The sequence below is a fragment of the Lachnellula hyalina genome, assembly GCF_007821495.1.
Source record: "Lachnellula hyalina strain CBS 185.66 chromosome Unknown contig00006, whole genome shotgun sequence".
NCBI lineage: Eukaryota > Fungi > Ascomycota > Leotiomycetes > Helotiales > Lachnaceae > Lachnellula > Lachnellula hyalina.
Genome location: NW_022157120.1, coordinates 19,261 through 30,805, shown reverse-complemented (window position 1 = coordinate 30,805; position 11,545 = coordinate 19,261). Strand labels below are relative to the sequence as shown.

General features: G+C 48.0%; 2 protein-coding genes across 2 annotated transcripts; one reads left to right on the top strand and one right to left on the bottom strand.

Annotated features, from left to right (window-relative positions):
• Positions 1–2,518: 2,518 nt before the first annotated feature.
• Positions 2,519–3,103, bottom strand: 80A10.210 (putative RNA polymerase II transcriptional coactivator; the record flags this gene model as incomplete). Its single annotated transcript, XM_031145534.1, has 3 exons — positions 2,519–2,737; positions 2,785–2,898; positions 2,951–3,103. The coding sequence occupies 3 exons, from the start codon at positions 3,101–3,103 to the stop codon at positions 2,519–2,521; spliced, it is 486 nt and encodes a 161-aa protein (XP_031009347.1).
• Positions 3,104–3,605: 502 nt separating this feature from the next.
• Positions 3,606–6,770, top strand: mug122 (Meiotically up-regulated protein; the record flags this gene model as incomplete). Its single annotated transcript, XM_031145533.1, has 1 exon — positions 3,606–6,770. The coding sequence occupies one exon, from the start codon at positions 3,606–3,608 to the stop codon at positions 6,768–6,770; it is 3,165 nt and encodes a 1,054-aa protein (XP_031009345.1).
• Between the last annotated feature and the right edge of the window lie 4,775 nt (positions 6,771–11,545).

Sequence of the window (11,545 nt, the reverse complement as noted above, 5' to 3'; positions counted from 1 at the left end):
TGCCTGCGTTGTCATCAACCAGAAACATACAAGGATGTGCCGCCAGGGGAAGCCGAGGCGAGGGCGAGGGCGAGGTACAGTACTGTACTGTACTGCACGGTACGGTACGGTAAGAAAGTGAAAGTCATCGCAAAGCCATGGAGTGGAGTGAGAGAGTATTCTACCTACCGTACAGTAGTGAGAAAGAATAAGATTAAGATCAAAGCAGCGGTGAACTTCCCTTCCTGATGCAGATCGCTTTGCAGGCTATTGTTCTTCTCACTCACTATCATAAACAATTGCCAACACATCTACGAATACAGTATTAATATGCGCCATTTTAGTTACGTACTTTTGATTACCTAGGTAGGTAAATTTATCTCCTCACAGTAGATGATATCTCGGTACAAGTAAATACCTCAGTAAATGTCTTCAACATTGCTATTCCGAGCTTTTAGACCCAGACGTTTGGGATTCCATGATACCGACAAATCGCATGCCCTTCCCTTCCCTTTCCCCATCTTCCCCATCTTCCCCATCCTTTCCCGCACACCATCAGGGTCCGGGATGGTAATGTACTGTATGTTTGCTGGATCTTCGATCTGTTACCCCTCCCCTCCCCTCTCTTCTCTGCCATATTAATGATGACGGGATGACAGTTTGACGGGCCGCGGCTTACCTAGGTACATCCAGCCAGCTGTGGCTGAATATGCAGATACCGCAGATCTAGAGAGATCACTTGATATTCAAGATGCAACCTCAGTCCACCCAAAACCTGTATCTCCTTCTGCAACGTATATTACCTACTATGCGACCGACCCATTGCAGCACAACGGGCAGACAGGGAGGGAGGGAACATCTCCAAGTGACCGAAATAAGGCAACACAGGGATGTTTATTGCCCTCTACCTTGGCATCGCATTACATTTTGCCAAGTGGCTTACCCATCAGCCATCGAAAGAACATCAGGAGACAGACCAAAAGTATCGACCCATCGAATATCTTTTGCAAAAAAGACACGACTGATCTCGAAAACATTTGCACTGTCCTGATCCGGAGGGCAACGGAACGACCGATCCTTCTTCTCATAGCGTTTCCTAAAAATCCAGCCTGAAATCCCGACCGTCTACTCGTCCACGTTTCAACGTTCCAGAAGCTCTAGCCTGTCCGTCCGGATTCTGCAGCTTGACCCAATAATAACGCGGGTTCCTGAATCTAATCCCGAAGGTCCCGCACGCACACACCCAAACGCATTCATCCATCATCCCATCTCCATCCCACGCTCTCTTGCCTACCCCCACCAAGCTGACCACACCACACACCCTATTCTGACAATACTCACGTGAAGAGAAATCTAATCTGGACAACGCAGCATGCCTCTCTCTCTCTTTCTCACACACTCTCTCTCGCGCCCAGCTTTGTACTGTGCAATAATAAGCTGAAGGATCAGGGGGAGGGTCAGCTTTAAATGAAAAGGGGCTCATGACCTGAGCGTAAGGCTGCGAATGTCTCTCCTTGGTGGGGGTCCCTCTGGGCTGGGCTGTGAGACATTGCATGTGCCTAACTGCATCACCAGCGCTATTGTGGTCTTTAGCTAGCAGCACTTGTACTCGAATACCTTTTCCATTTACGTCTTCTCTTTTTCTTTTCTTTACGTCCCTATTTTCAAGGCAGGCATTGCCCCCCTTACGTTGCACAGGGTTTCCCTCAATAGAAAGTGACATCAGAGCTTTTGACGCTCTGATCGGAGACCTTCGTGTCTTACTTAGACCGCTTAACAAAATATCATTGGGTTTTGTGTCTTGTAGTTTGGATGGGTGTTCAAATAAGAAGAGCTGTAGATTACAAATATCCTAGGAAGACATAAGCAGATAAGAAACATCAGTAGACGGCCATGCAAAATGCAGCAGAACTTCGACTGGTCCAAATTGAATGACTCTTGCATTCATAGTACGATAGGTAACACGACAAAGGAACCAAGATCAACTCTAGTCCAAAGCCATCCATAATCTTTGAAAATATGGAGAGAAAATACTACCTTAACCTTCAGCTTAATGTCTCGCTCAATTTGAAGACTGAAAACAATAATCTCGGCTCAAGAAACGCACCTCTCACTTGAACTCGAGGTTGGGGTCATTCATTCTCGCGTTGAGGAAAAACAGTCACCGACAAAACAACGTGGCGTACAAGTAGAGAACAGAAATTAAAGAACTCACTGCCAGAGTGACATGGAATGATGCGCGAAAACACCTAGTGCTTAGGGGTAGTCCTCATTCCATTGTATTATGCTCAAAGCATCCCAAGTTATCCTACACTCCGTAGTCCCATCATGGCGGCTCGAATTAGCTGTGCTGTTTCCTTTTGCTACCCCTTCATGCTATTGCTGTAGGTGCCGTATGTCCCTGTTCTGAAAGCTATACCTTTATACCCCGTAGTAATTACAAGTCCCATTAAGTTCGATTCGATAGGATATTAAGCCAGAGTACCGCATATTTCGTACCTGGCGTGAAGAGATCTCGATGTCAAGTGTATCGCCATGTTCAATCATCCTCCTCATCACTCGTAGCTTCGATATTCAACTTCTCCTCCTCTTTAGCCTTAGCCTTTATCTTCCGCTTCGGCTTAACCTCCTCCTCTGATTGTTCCGCTTCAACCTCTTCAGATCCTTCGATTTCGACACCCTGTGAACGTAAAGCCGCGTTTATCGCTGGAATGGCTTTGACGAAGGCTTTGTATTGATCAATTGACAGGGAAATGCCCTAGCAAAGTAAGAATCAACCACGCAAATGATAGGCATAATAAGTACCTTCCTGCTCGGCAAGTATTCGTCATCCTTCTGGTAGAACTCCCGGATGTTGACCAGCTTCGAGCCCTTGAATTCCGAGACTTCGACTCTGCGGGGAGTGTTGGAAGATGAAAGCTTGAGGTCTTGTCAGAGTCTATTTTGAGTGGACGTGGCAGAAACAGCTCACCTCCCAGAACTTGCTCTCAGGGTTGGCTTTGGCTTTGGAAGCTGCATTCTTACTCTTCTTGGTCTTGGGGGCCTTTCCGTCATCGTTGGAAACGAAGCCACCATCGGACTCGTAGGTCTCAACCTCCTCATGACCTCTCTTTCCTTTAGCCATTGTGATTGGGTGAGAAACCGGGGTTGGAGTAATTGGCGATGCTCGCTTCGGTGGACTGAGCGTTTGATTCGAGAGAAAGTGCTTCTTAATTATTGTTCTCGATGTTTGCTTGAGCTTAAGGAAGTGTATACTTGGAGTTATGTCAAATGCGGAGTTGCTATATGCTTCGATCCGACGCGACAAGACGCGAGCTGGCAGGGCTAACCCGGCTGTTTCTTGAAAGGGTAAAGCGGATTCTATTTTAAAAGGGGGACACATAGATTATGTAGGTAAACCTCATGATTTACCCATTCAAACAACTCGCATCTGTGAATAAAAAGAGGACCTGTTGCACAAGCACAATATTGATTGCGAAGAAGACACCTTGCCCCTCAATCCGATCAATCCCCCGGGTTGCGCAATCAAAGAATCTCGGACCGTCAAAGAGTCTCCGGTCCCTCAGTAGGCCTCGAAAGACCGAACCAGCCGAATTCAGCATGCGCCAGCACCAATTACCAGGGCGATGAACGGAACAGGCGGAGACTCGAAGCAGGGCGACGGCCTGGCTGTCGCCAAAGAGCCCAAGCCTGTAATAAAACATCCTTGCGCATCAACGAGGGAAGACGACCTGACTACGAAGGCATTGCGCTTTCTATCTACAGCCTCCGTGGAAACACTGGGTGGAATTGCCGTTAGTCTTGCGGCTTGTACATATCTCGTCCTGGGAAGACTGGGGTTGGTTTTGATCGGAATTCTGGGAGGAGTGGTGTTGCATGCAACATGGGAGGGCCAGAGCTCTTTGGCTGGTACGGTTGAGGATGCGCGGAGAGAAAAGGGGATGGACATAGTCAAACGGATTCTGGATCTGAGGGAGGGCAAGGACCAAGATGTGGAAGAAGATATCGAGGACCAGATTAAAGTGGCTAGCTTTGAAGGTTTCCAACCAGAAACTAGAGCAGCTCTCAATGATCTTATCGAAGCTGTTTTACAGAACTATGTAAAGTGGTGGTACAGTCCCATTCTTCCAAAAGACGAGTCTTTCCCAGCAGCAACCCGCCAGACTCTCACGAGATTCATCCTGTCGGTTTCCCACCATCTTTCCCGAAAGCGTCCCGCAGATACGTTCCTCGACTTCCTCACCAATTCCTCCTCGATTGTCATAGTTTTCCTCAATGAATTATCAAGCGCCATGTCTGCAACACAAGGAATGGGTATGCCAGCAACTGAAGCTGTATATACATACTTGTCTTCAAATCCCGACTCGAACCTTGCAAATGTCCTCAACGAGAAGCAGCAGATGAAAAAGTTCAAAATGATTGCTGAAGATATACTGCAAAACTTCCTGGAGAAGTCAGCCTATGATTGTGATCCAGCAAGGATCTTCTTGAGAGAGATTCTAGGAGGTGTTGTGCTGGATATGACATTAAAAAGTTGTTCAAAACCGGAATGGATAAATGGATGGATTGTATATCTTCTAGAAGATGGCGAGCCGGATTTTAACCAAGCCATAGATGCAGGTATGGGTAATGGGCTAGAGACTGGGAGTCCATTTCATGATATAGATGGTAATGTGGGCAATATTGGGTTGGCAAAACCCCTCAAGTCGCAGATCGAGAAGCAAAACCAGGAGTCTAAGCGACACAAGAAACGTTTGAGCAGGGCAGAGGAGGCAATGGAGGAGGCAATGGAAGAAGCAAAGAGGCTCTCCCAGCTTATTGCAGAAGAGGACGCAAAGAAAACTCAAAGCACCTCACAACCATTAAACGACGGTCCCAAGACTTTAATGGATGCCGTGGAAGAGAACGCTCATGAACTGGACTTGAAGACGACTGAGTTGACCGGCAATACACCAACGCAGTCTCATACCAAAGAGCTACCTACCACCGAAAATCGCAGTAATCGTCCCGAAACTCCTATTTCTCCCAAGCCTACTGCGTCTAGTTCATCGTTACCATCGCAGACAGGGTCTTCCTTCACCAGCTTCGACCAGATTGTCCCACAACACCTTCCCCTTGCGCTTCAAGAGGGCTCGCCACGTTCTCGAAGAAAAACGGTGTCCTTGACACTTCACAATGCGAATATCATCATTCATGATGACTCAACGCCATCCGACAAGGGCAAGATTCGCACAAAGCCCATGGGAGATTACCTTGTTCAAATTGAGCCTGTATCCTCCCATCATCCCGGGTGGATGATTGTCCGAAGATACCCTGATTTTGAGATTCTTCATGAGGTTCTACGACGAATTGCACAGGTTTCAGGTGTTACAGCATTCACAGAACAGCACTCGACATTACCTAATTGGAAAGAGCATACAAAGCCGTCATTGCGAGGCGAACTTGAACGATATTTACGTGATGCCTGTTGGTATCAGCCTCTCGCTGAAAGTGAAGGAATGAAGAGATTCTTAGAGAAAGACCAAGGTCACACGATGTCTGGTTCAAGCTCGAAGAATGGGAATGGCTTCCCCGGGATTGGCTGGCCAACCCCTTCAGCTTTTGAGACGATGGGTAAGGGGATGCTGGATGTACTTGCGAGCGCGCCCAAAGGAGTCGCTGAAGGTGGGAAAGTCATTGGTGGTGGCATCACTGGAGTCTTTTCCAACATTGGAAATCTGGGCCAGAAGAAAGCAAATGGCACACCTGTGAGCTCGACAAATGTAGGAGTCCACACTGCAGCTCGAGCGTCAACATCGACGTTACCTAGAATGGACAGTCAAATTTCTCTTAGTGGTTCACGAAAGGGAAGAGCGAGTGAAGACAGTTTGCGAGTATCGCCGATTATTCACACTCAACCATCCAAAATACCACCTATGGAACGAAGGCCAAGTAGCAATTCGATTGCTGAGGATACAAATGAAAACGAGCCTCGTGTGTCATCTGCGAGGTCGTCAATGAGTGGACGACGAAGCACAAACCATAGTCGAGATCCAAGCAGAGCGCCTTCGAGAACTACTCCCCTATCATCTCCCACACAAGAAAACATTCCAAGGAGAATCGATGAGATCAAATTGCCACCCCCGCCAAGTGATATTGCCGATGATTATGGTGTGCCAATCGAAGAATCTTCTGCAACAGCTCGGACATCCACAAGTACTGCGCCCTCTCCAGGCCGACCATCGCTTTCCACGCCTAGGAGGCTCTCCGTGCCTGTGGTTCAGACTCCTGCTCGCAAGATCCGCAAAGAGCCTGCCCCTCTTTCGGAAGCGGAAACTCGAGTCGCTGTCGAACTCCTCTTCGCCGTCATCAACGAGCTCTATACACTGTCTTCGGCATGGAATATCCGCCGCACACTACTCTCTGCAGCAAAGACATTCCTCCTACGACCCAATAATCCTTCCTTGAACTCGATTCAGTCTCTCATTCAAGACTCGGTCATAGCTTCGAACACTACGGACGCGGGTATTGCGGCACAACTTCGAAAACTTCGAGAGAACACAATGCCTACAGAAGAAGAATTGAAGGCTTGGCCCGCAGAGATGTCCATGGAAGAGAAGGAGAGATTGCGAATCAAGGCTAGAAGGCTACTCGTTGAGCGAGGTGTGCCAGCCGCCTTGACGGGTGTAATGGGGCAAGCCGCAACGGGCGAAGCAATGGGACGGGTCTTCGACTGCCTACAGATCGAGGAAGTGGCGCGAGGTTTGATATTTGGGTTGCTATTACAATGTGTTCGGGCAGTGACACATTAGATGAGGGGAATGATATCCAGGTGGGAGGTTTTCATATATGTAATCTTAAGACGAGGCTGATGAATGGGTGATTCTACACATGTACAATAGATGCAACGGTTCATGATGGCGCATGGAGGATTGCTGAGCTTCTCTTCGGCTTGTCTACACTTTGTAATACGGAGGAATAATGCTATTGTGTTATATTCTTGACAACGCATATGCCCCTTCTTGCCTGCGTGTGCCCGTTCGTGCCCGACAGACTGTCTCCGCGTTGTTGTTCCCTTCCGTTGCCTCAAGCACCCTCAAGCACCCTCAATTCATCCCTTTATGTCTATTCCATGCTGTGTAGAGCGTTGGGTGGTGTTCTCGCACTGTTCGAGCGGCTCGTCAGGAAGCGTTCGTCGTCGTTCGTTGTCGAGTACACCAAGTCAGCCAAATGCTCTCGGGACATGGAAAGTAGTTGTGGATGTTCCTTACCTGCTCCTCTCTGCCTCTCTAAATTATCCTGCCTGGGTACGCTCTCTATCCCTGGCATTTCAGCTATTACTACAGCCTGCACTCTCCGTCCTCACCTCATTTTTTTAGCGTTGCCTCAAAAATCAGGCCGGATTTCTTTTGTTGACTCTGTCATCAAAACACCATCAGATTTCGAACTTGAGCACAACAAACCACAATGCATTGATCGTTTTTGCCTGATAATTGGTACATTGCTCTTACTAGTATCTAAGTGTCTCTTGCGATGTTCATCGGCTGTTTTCCCTCTTTTTCCCAGTCCGTTTCAGGTGTTCTCGCTTTTCGTCGTGTTTGCTCCCCCTTCTTCACTCTTTCCTCATTTGACAGAAAGCTTCATCTTTTAATGCATTTGCGCAAGTTTTTCGTCCTAAACTCGTAGCGTGAGACGGCCAGTATAAGAATTTCTCTCGCCCTCAGCTTTTCTGCTTTCTTTTCTTCTCTCCCGCTTTCCCGAGATTTTTAACGTTTCCAACGCTTTCACATCTCATACTTTCCAAAGCTTTCATTGTTACAAGACTGACCATCTTGTACAATCCCCCATTACTTTCCACCTCTTTCTCACCTCTCTTCACTCTCGCCATTCTCATCCTCCACATCGGCGTGCCGACCATCCAGCCAAATCCATAGTCGACACAGCGATGCATTACTCCTCCATCGCCATCACCAACACGCCTGGTGTTCTTAGCAAGAGGCTCCCAGCATCCAGTGCTGTCAGAGTCGCTGAGAGCATCAGGCTCCACACCGAGAGGGTAAGTCACTCACCCATTCCTCCCTCCCTCTTGCATCCCCATCATCATTGTCGCTGTCGTCGAATTGCTTGTTGCATGTCGCACCCCAATTGTTCAATATGCGCTCGATTTGAGCGGTGCATACTATGATACTCATGCTCAGTGAGCTGTTTGGTCGCTTTTGACAAGTTGTCGAAGAGTTTGCGGCCGTTTTGGCCTTGTTTTCGCTGTTTTCCTGTCGCTCAAGCTGGGCGATCGAGCGGATTTCATGAGGTTATCCAGATCTGTTTTTGTTGGTTGCATCATCACTCTGCAAAATTTTCTAGCGTCTTAGAAAAATGAGATGGTGCTCTTTCCCTTTGCAAAGTTGAGCAAAAGCGTCCCTTCCCCCTTTTCTTCATCTCGCTTAATCACACTCATGGTGATCCACTCGATCGCCTCACGTGAAAGTCACATGTAATGCGCACACGTGATACATTATTCCATCATGTCACATTCATCCTGTCTGGAACTTGCACTGTACTGTGTGGACTACATCTACTGGATGTTGTCTCAAGTCATGTTCAGTTATCTCGTCGTCCCTTGTCCCTTGTCCCTCACCAATTACTCTTGTCGCCCCTGTGTTCAACCTCACTGTCTCCAGACCATGTCGTCTCACCCTCTACCATACCATGTTCCTGTCTTTCAATTCGTCCTTAACATCCTCCCTCACCTGCTTGAACCTCACTGTCTCCAGACCATGTCTCACCCTCTACCATACAATGTTCCTGTCTTTTCTCCTGAACATCCTCCCTCACCTGCTCTCAACCTCACTGTCTCCCGACCATGTCATCTCACCCTCTACCATACAATGTTCCTGTCTTTTCAACCCATCCCTCAATATCCTCTCATCGCCCAGTCGACCCCATCCACAGGTTTCAGCCTCTCTTCCAAGTTCCATTTCTTCCATCTGTTTCCTTGTGTCTTTCATTGTTTCATGACATACAACACATTCTCAACTTCACAATCTCCACAGCTAACATCTTCTTTCAGGTTCAAAAGGCCCGAGCTTCTACCAATCAACAAGCTCCCAAGCCTTTTGCAGTCGTTGCCACGCGACTTACCCCAAAACTCTCTACTCCGGTGACCAAACTTGGTGATTCCACCACCCCTCTCCGCGTTTCCAAGGCCCCCGGACCAAGGACCCCTGGGACTACCAGGACCATTTCCAGGACCAGGACGGCCATCCCCTCCATTCTCAAGAAGAATCCAGGAATTCCCAATGGACCGCCCAAGCGGGTCCACTTTGAATTCGACAAAAAAACTTGCGCAGCCCTCCGCTACTTCGTAGCATACGAGCCTCACTGCGCCAAGTTTATTCGGTCTCCAGACCAACAATCCAACATTCCTCACCTAGCAGGAACTGTTAGGATCCATACGTCAAACGGAGTGCTCATCCAGGAGCGCTTTGACGGTCACTACAATCCTCCCATTTGGACTGGAACCTATGGACCGGACGGCCACTCCCCCACCCCAGGCGACCCAGGATACGGAACCAATCGCCACTGCAAATCCTGCATCCGCGATGCTTCCTCTGGATCCTTCCTATGGACCCAACCTTTGGACCTGGAACTGGACCACGGAACCTCCCAGGATTATTCGGACCTCTGGCACCTGGCTCAAAATAGGTATCGTTGTGGTGAGCATGTTCTTCAAAGTTGAATAAAACAAAATTGGGTTTCTGACTCTACCAAAAAAACTAATAAAACAAAAAACTTCCATTGAAGGGCCGAGATGGCTGGTGGTTCTTCCTCCTCACTCTTCTTTGGATATCTCAAATAAAGCTTTCCTTCACAGGGTTAGAAGTGTCTTTTAGGACTATGACATATACATTATACGGCGCCTGCTTATAGGCGCCACCTCATTGGCTGGGCAGTTCCCAGCATCTAACTTCATCATCTAACAACAGAGACTAGTTGTCCATTACTTTTCCTTTCCATGATTCCTTGCTTCTTTGTTTCTCTGCTTTTTTTGCTTTTCCCCCCTCCCCCCCTTTTGTGAGCTTACCGTGTACAGGTTAGGGCCTTCTCGACGACCTCGGCGATCCCTTGTTATTTTGGTGGAAAAGATCCGGAGTCGAGACCACAGGAAGCTGGCCTTCTTCCTCTGGACTGGATTTGTCTCTGCTTCGGGCTGGGGTTGGGGGTTTGGGATGGAAGGCTTGGACTGCGAGGGTTGGGTGGTCCGAACTCAGAGCATACAGAGAAATGGTCCTTCTCTCTGGCTGTCCTCGGGGTTCGGGCTGGGGTGGCGGAGTGGGAACTGGGTGGAGGACTAAGTGTGCCTGTGATCACACCAACCCCATGACAGGAGACTAAAGGGATGGCCTTACCCTCTGGACTGGACGGTTGCTCTTGTCATGGGGTTTCTTGCTTATTGCCGACTTACATTTGGGCCATCCAACAATTCCTTCGCACTCTAGAAGACCAAGGACTTTCAACTCTCGGCTCACTTGCTTTTCGGCATTTTACCAACAGAATGTTCCACTCAACAACAACATTCTCAGCTACTGGAGCACTCTATACGACACACCAGAGCTTTATTTAAATTCGACATCACGAGTCTAGCAGCTCCCTAAAAGGCTTGCTATTCGACCCAAACAACTCACTTCGGATTTTACTTATACACCACACACACACTAATCTTTTCACTTCCTCTGCTCGGAGGTTGGTACGTGGCACTGGGTGGCACTCTATACGAACACCAGGGTACCAACTTTCAAGCAATTCGACATATTTCGCCTCAATGGACACGCTGTACTCCCTAAAAGGCACAGCATCCATTCATCAACTTCGGCTTCTTCACTTCTCTTCCGCAACCCTCCCTGTCGGGTCAAAGACATGGGGCTCTCGCGAGCGGGCCGCGACATTCAACACCTCCTTGTGGTGTGGCCTGGGAAACATGCAGCTTCAATCAACTCAACTCTCACACTTGCTGCATGGCCAAGATTGAATAAACATGGACATACAGAATTCACATGTACTGTAATACATTAGATAGACAAAAATGCACTGTTCCATTCACAACTCACTGATTTCTTACTCTTGTTTCCTCTAAGTGATTCTCCTCTCCCCAAATTGTGAGACTGTTCTTGTGTTGGAGTAGTGTGGTCAATCACGTAGACATAAAAAGTGGTCAAAAGTACTGGATCTAGACAACGATGATATCTATGTTTGGAGATATCAATCACCATCTCTGAACATATACTTGTCTTGTGGTGTGCTCTAAGTCACAGATGCTTCGGACCATACGACACGTCTAGGAGGTGATATTCTTCTCTTAAGCTTTCTCGGTGGGGGGGATCTGAAGGAATTGTAGGTAAGGCGGTATTTTTTTCATGGAGTGTTTTCTTTCCGTCTGTATTGCTCGGGATGGATTCATGATTTGCGGCCACTTAAAGAAGTCAATCACTCCAGCCCCCAACATTTTCAATACTGAATCCTCGAGACATTCCGTTTCAAAGGTTTTCGTTTGGAAGATAGTAAGATGGTTTCAAAAAACTGGTTATCATCA